The 6,000-nt window shown below is 38.7% G+C and overlaps 1 protein-coding gene across 2 annotated transcripts; it reads right to left on the reverse strand.

Moving 5' to 3' along the window:
• Positions 1-559: 559 nt before the first annotated feature.
• Positions 560-4,425, reverse strand: en1a (engrailed homeobox 1a). Of its 2 annotated transcripts, none has more exons than XM_028436566.1 (2): positions 3,680-4,425; positions 560-2,085 (listed from the first exon to the last, which is right to left on the reverse strand). In XM_028436566.1, the coding sequence occupies exons 1-2, from the start codon at positions 4,224-4,226 to the stop codon at positions 1,763-1,765; spliced, it is 870 nt and encodes a 289-aa protein (XP_028292367.1). In that variant the 5' UTR covers positions 4,227-4,425; the 3' UTR covers positions 560-1,762. The 2 variants fall into 2 exon arrangements, with proteins under 2 accessions (XP_028292367.1, XP_028292366.1); XM_028436565.1 differs by having other exon boundaries at positions 560-2,088.
• Positions 4,426-6,000: the final 1,575 nt, after the last annotated feature.

Genomic DNA, 6,000 nt, shown 5'->3' on the forward strand with positions numbered 1-6,000 from the left:
GGTCAGGGAAGGGAATTTCCCCAATATACAAAAACGTTTTATTGTGAAACAGTTTAAATGTGGTACACTGACTGAACCCGAATGAACGACACAAATAACCGTTTGTTTGGATGATTTCCTCAGTTTAGAAAAGAACAAAAATAAAGGTTTATAATGTTGATTTAAAAAAAAAAATAAAATATTGATGCATTTCCTATTTATATTAAAAAAAATACGGAAGCGGATTAGGGCTAATTTTGATGGAGAAAACAATTTTGGGCAAACATCAAGAATAAAGTTGTGAATAAAGTTGGAATATAATGTCGAGATTAAAGTAAAAATTTCAAAAAAAGAAGTAAAAATACAACATGATAAAAATTGAAGGTTTGAATGCTGAATTGGCCATAGTCAGCTTCCGTAGATTTCACTTTATTAGCAAACCTTTGACTTTTATCACGACATTGAACTGAGTTTATTTTTGAAATTTCTACTTTAATCTTGTCTTTTCAACTTTATTCTCGACATTATATTCAAACTTTATTCTCAAAATTTGAACTTAATCTCAACATTTCTACTTTATTCTCAACATTATTAATTTTGTCTTTTCAACTTGAATCGCAACATATTTAAATTTTCATCTCGACATTTTGACTTCAATCTTGAAGTCAAATTTCAACTTCATCCTCAAAATTTGAACTTTATTCTATAAAATTCAACTTTAAACTTGACTTTTCAGCTTCAATCTTGTCTTTTCGACTTTGATCTCGACATTAAAATTCCACTTTATTCTCGACATTTAAACTATTCTCGACATTTCCACTTTAATCTTGAATTTTCAGCAACAGTTTTGATGGAGACTGTTGTCGTATGGCGAAATGGCCCTAATCAGCTTCCATAGATTTAACTTTATGAGCAAACCATAGATTTTTATCATAATATTGTGTTTTGAGTTTATTTTCCAAATTTCGCCTTTAATCTTCTTTTTTTTAACTTTAATCTCGAGATATAATTTCAAATTTATTCTCAAAATTTAAATTTGTATTTTGATTTTATTTTCTCTCCATCAAAATTGGCCTTAATCCGCTTCCGTAATTATTAAAAGGAATACCTAATTCGTTTGAATATTTTACATGTAGCCTAGCATCAACTTAGCATATTTTGGCTTCCCATCCAACAGGAACACATCTGGACATCTGAAAAATTGGCCCTAGTCAGCTTCCGTAGATTTGACTTTATTAAGCAAACTTTCGACTTTAATCACAACATCATTATATTTCAACTTTACTCTCGACATTTCCACTTTATTCTAATTTTGCCCAAAATTATTTTCTCCATCAAAATTGGCCCTAATCCTTAACCGTATAAAATGAATACCTCATCATTTAAATACTTTACATGTAGCTTATACAGAATGTAGCATAAACTATTCTGTATGTACACCACATTTTTAAAAAGAAACACTGCAAATGCATTTGTTTTTTGTTTCAATAAACCTTTTTTTTTTAGGTTTTGTGCGTGTCATAGAGTGACTTCCACACTTTTCAGTCTAATATCTGTGAGTGGGGGGGAAACACGCTTTTTTGCAGCTTCTTTTTGGCTTCCCATCCTACAGGAACACATCTGGACATCTGAAGGTCCGTGCGTAAAATGTGCGTAAAATGTGTTTTTTGTTGGACGGTTTTAATCCAGTGCGCGCCCAGAGGGAAACAGGAGCAAATGCGCGTGATGGGCGCGTGTGAGAGATCTTTGGTTTGTTGCAGAGGCAGCTCTGGAGCATGCGTCCTTAGTCGCTGTCGTCCTTGTCCTCCTCCTGGACGGTGGTGGTGGAATGGTTGTACAGTCCCTGCGCCATCAGCTGCAGTGCAAGCCCGTTCTTAAATCCGCTGGCCTTTTTGATCTTGGCTCGTTTGTTCTGGAACCAGATCTTGATCTGGGACTCGTTGAGGTTGAGCTCCTGGGCCAGGGACTGGCGCCGCTGCTCGGTGATGTACCGGTTCACCTGGAACTCGGTCTTCAGCCGCTGCAGCTGCTCGGCGGAGAAGGCCGTGCGCGGCCGCTTGTCCTCTTTGCTGCTTTTCGACTTCTTCAGTTTCCGTGTCCGTGGGCCTGCAGTAGGGGCGAAAAGACGAGAGCGGAAACATAAATATATATATGTAGCAGTGCGTCATGCTCCACTAAACACTCACAATAAATGGATTTAATCAATACAAGCATCCAGACGGTCATTGTCCAACTGCACGAGAAATATACATTTCATACGTGCACGTGTCCTGCACAATAATAATAAAACTTCATGCTTATTTATTTATTTTTTTTAACGTTTTTATTCTACTGGTGTGTTTCTATTTTTATTCTTTTATAAAAAAAAATTCTGTTTCTCTATACTTATTCATTTAAAGGGCTTAATTAGAGACTTGGGGATGTTTTTGCGTAGACATTATATAAATGCTGTTATGCACAAAATGACAATCAAAAATTCTTGAGTCCAAATTTAATTATGATTCGATACATTAACATGCTGATGATTCGTAATATATTTTCACTAACCCGCTAAATGTTTAGAAAATAATAATAATAATAATAATAATAATAATAATAATAATAATAATAATGTATATCAAATGCATATCAACGCGGTTGTATGCATTGTCTGTAAACATGTAAATGAATAAACAAACAAAAACGAACACTAATAATTTTGCATGATATCACCGTAGAATACACAGTCACAGAATAATCTAAAGCTTATACTAAATCTTCTAATAATTATAATTTCCGCACATTTCTCAATTTTAGAGACTTTATTCATTGAATTAGTCGTGATTTATGTGTTTTAATCTCATTTAGAGACGCAGTCAGTAAATCCTAAAGCTATTCTGATGAAACTGATTGTTCAGTGAGCTCAGCCATAATGAGTGCAGTCTGTGTCTAAAGAATGAAGATCTCCATCCAGCACCAACAGACCGAACCATGGAGTCCTTTATATCTGCAGCCGGTGCGCAACGGAGCGCGTCTCCGTTAACGGTGCGACCCGTTTTTCTTCACAAATTTAGATTTTTAATATCAAAACAAGAAACCACAACCTAAAAGTTATGTGGAAAAAACAAATAACAATGTTATATCTCTAATATTATTTATATTTGTTTCTTTTTCTTCTTTTTTTTTTGTCAGAGCGTCAATAATAAAATCAGGAGCTTTGCATGAATTGTAAAATTAACAGATTTTACTTTTGTGTGTTTTGTTTTACTTTCGTTTTGTTGAAATAATTAGTTATGGAAGAGAAAAATGTTTTTCCGTCTTTTTTTTGGGATGGCTTATATTTGCCGAAGAAGATAAAAAACAGACAATTTGCACTACGTTTTTTTTTTTTTTTTTTTTTTATCAAACACACGTTGAAATAATATTTTTCACCTTTATATTTTTTCGATTTAATAATGATTTTTTTTTTTTTTTTAGAACGTAACAGACGCTTATTTAAAATCCTCCGTTTTTAATCTGATATAACTATATTTAATTTAACTATCTTTATAGTTTTTATTTCATATGAATTCATTTTCTCTATTTTATATTCTAGTTAACAATAGGCTCTACTGCAGTTTGTTTATCACAGTGCATTTATTATAATTAATACATATATAATATTTACCATATAAAAAGCAGGAGGAAACTCAGGGGAGTCTTCGCGGATCTTTGGTCTTACCAGATGAGGGTCTGTCCGAGTACCGGGTGCAGTAAACCCAGGCAGGCCAGAGCAGCGGCTGGCTCTCCGGGGAGGGCGTCTCCGTGTCGGTCCCGCTGGGCTCGGTCCCGTTCCTCTGCGCGGCCTTTACGCACCCGCTGGTCCCGGTGGAGTCACCGGAGGGAACCGCGGCTCCACGTCCCCCGAGGCCGAAGCTTTTAGTGGGACTGAGAGACGCAGCGGGGGAGGCGGAGGACGAGGAGCTGTCGCTGCTGCAGCTGGAGTCCTGGCCCGGGGTCCGGGGGAGGCCGGGTCTGCTCACGGCCCGGTCCGACGCCCGTGCGCCCTGTGCGCTGCGTGCGCCTGCGCCCTGCAGTCCCTGCTCCTTACTGCAGCCGAAGTCCGGCCGGAGAATATTGTCGATGAAAAAGTTGGTGGTTCTGTGGACCGGGGGAGCGGCCTGCAGCAGGGCCGGGACGGGCTGTGACGGAGGGCCGGGGGGTGGAGAGGAGCTGTCCGCCTCACTGCTGTCCGACCCGGTCCCGGTCCGGTCCCTCTGCTCCTCCATCCTAAGATCTGTTTTTCTCTTTGTGTCTGAGTCCACCTGCACCGTCAGCCCTAACACATGCTTCTATTTAAGGTATCACAGGTATTTCTTATTGTTTGGGGAACGATTGGAGACCATGTGCACGTGCACGCGGTGCATCGGAGCCCCGGTGCGTCATTGTCGGCAGTTCCTTCTCCTCCACCTCCTCCCGCAGCCTCTGATCATCTCACACACACACACACACACACACACACACACACACACACACACACACACACACACACACACACACACACACACACACACACACACACGCACACACACACACATGTTGTGCACCAATACTAACGTCCCAAGTGCTGCGGCCAATCAGCGAGCGGGACACTTTTGGACTTGGAGTGACGACGTGTGAAGCGGGAGGGGGGAGGAGGAAGAGGGAAGGGGAGTTGGGGGGGCTACTGGTCCAGACTCGCCGTGAGCTTACTGTGCGGTGTCCGTTACCAGTTAACGTTTCACACACAGCACGTGCACCGGGTACGTGCATGTGCTGTGCAGTCTGCTTTCTGACCAGTCAATCACAATTACATTCTCAATTACTAAAGTTCAGTTACAATCAGGGTGTGGGTCAATTACATGTTTCAGTTACAATTACATCTTCAATTACCCATGCTCAATTATAGTTCAATTACGATTACAGTGACCAGCATTTTTTTCCCAATCACAATGAAATTACAATTATTTTTTATCCTCAGAAAGTCAATTACAATTACGTTCTCAATTACTAAAGTTCAATTACAATCAGGGTTAGGGTCAATTATAAATGTAATTGCGTAATTGATCATTCATAACAGTTATGGTGTAAATATAATTGAAATTGTAATTTAAAAAATGTGTTGTCATTGTATCCGCAATGGAATTGTAATTGAGTTCAGATAATTGACTTTGTAATTGTAGTTCCCATGGAAATTCTATAGAATAATGTCAATTTCAAGTTTTATTATTATTATTATTATTTTTTTTTTGAAGAGAGAAGATTAGGGCAGGGTTAACATGGGTAATTGAAGACGTAATTGTAACTGAAAAATAACGTTTACCCAAACCCTGATTGTAATTGATCGATAGTAATTGAGAATGTAATTGTAATAGACTTTCGGAGGGAAAAAATAAAAAAAATAAATTGTAATTTTAGTGTAATAAGAAAAAAATGCTGGTAACTGTAACTGTAATCGTAATTGAACTGTAGTTGAACAAGGATAATTGAACATGGGTAATTGAAAACGTAATTGTAAATAAGAAATAAAAAAATTGACTCCAACCCTGATTGTAATTGAACTGTAGTAATTGAGAACGTAATTATAATTGACTTTTGCAGGATTAAAAATGTATTGTAATTTCATAGGATTTGGAAGAAATGGTGGTCACGGTAATCGTAATTGAACATGTAATTGTAACTGAAACATGTAATTGACTCCATCTTTTTGGGCTCCTGGAGCTGAAGGATGGAGGTTCAGGTTCAGACCCGATACCTTCATTTAGGGATGTTTCTGCGTAACATCATCACATTATGAAATGACTGTGTGTGTGTGTGTGTGTGTGTGTGTGTGTGTGTGTGTGTGTGTGTGTGTGTGTGTGCGTGTTTCCTCCACTGTTCGTCTCTCCTCCATCATCCGCGCGCACGCCCCCGCCCCCCCGCCCATCCTTTCTGCGCTTCCCGCCATGATTGTTCTCAGCTTCTCTTATCGCTGCAGAGACGAAGCGGCTGCTGAGGATAAATGATGGATTTTAATGAGTTTTA

The sequence above is a fragment of the Gouania willdenowi genome, chromosome 21, assembly GCF_900634775.1.
Source record: "Gouania willdenowi chromosome 21, fGouWil2.1, whole genome shotgun sequence".
In the NCBI taxonomy this organism is placed as follows: domain Eukaryota; kingdom Metazoa; phylum Chordata; class Actinopteri; order Blenniiformes; family Gobiesocidae; genus Gouania; species Gouania willdenowi.

Coding starts and splice junctions, on each gene's coding strand:
- en1a (XM_028436565.1), bottom strand. CDS start 4,226: ATGGAGGAGCAGAGGGACCGGACCGGGACCGGGTCGGACAGCAGTGAG. Junction 2,089..3,679: donor CTCGGACAGACCCTCATCTG/GTAAGACCAAAG, acceptor TCGCCCCTACTG/CAGGCCCACGGACACGGAAA.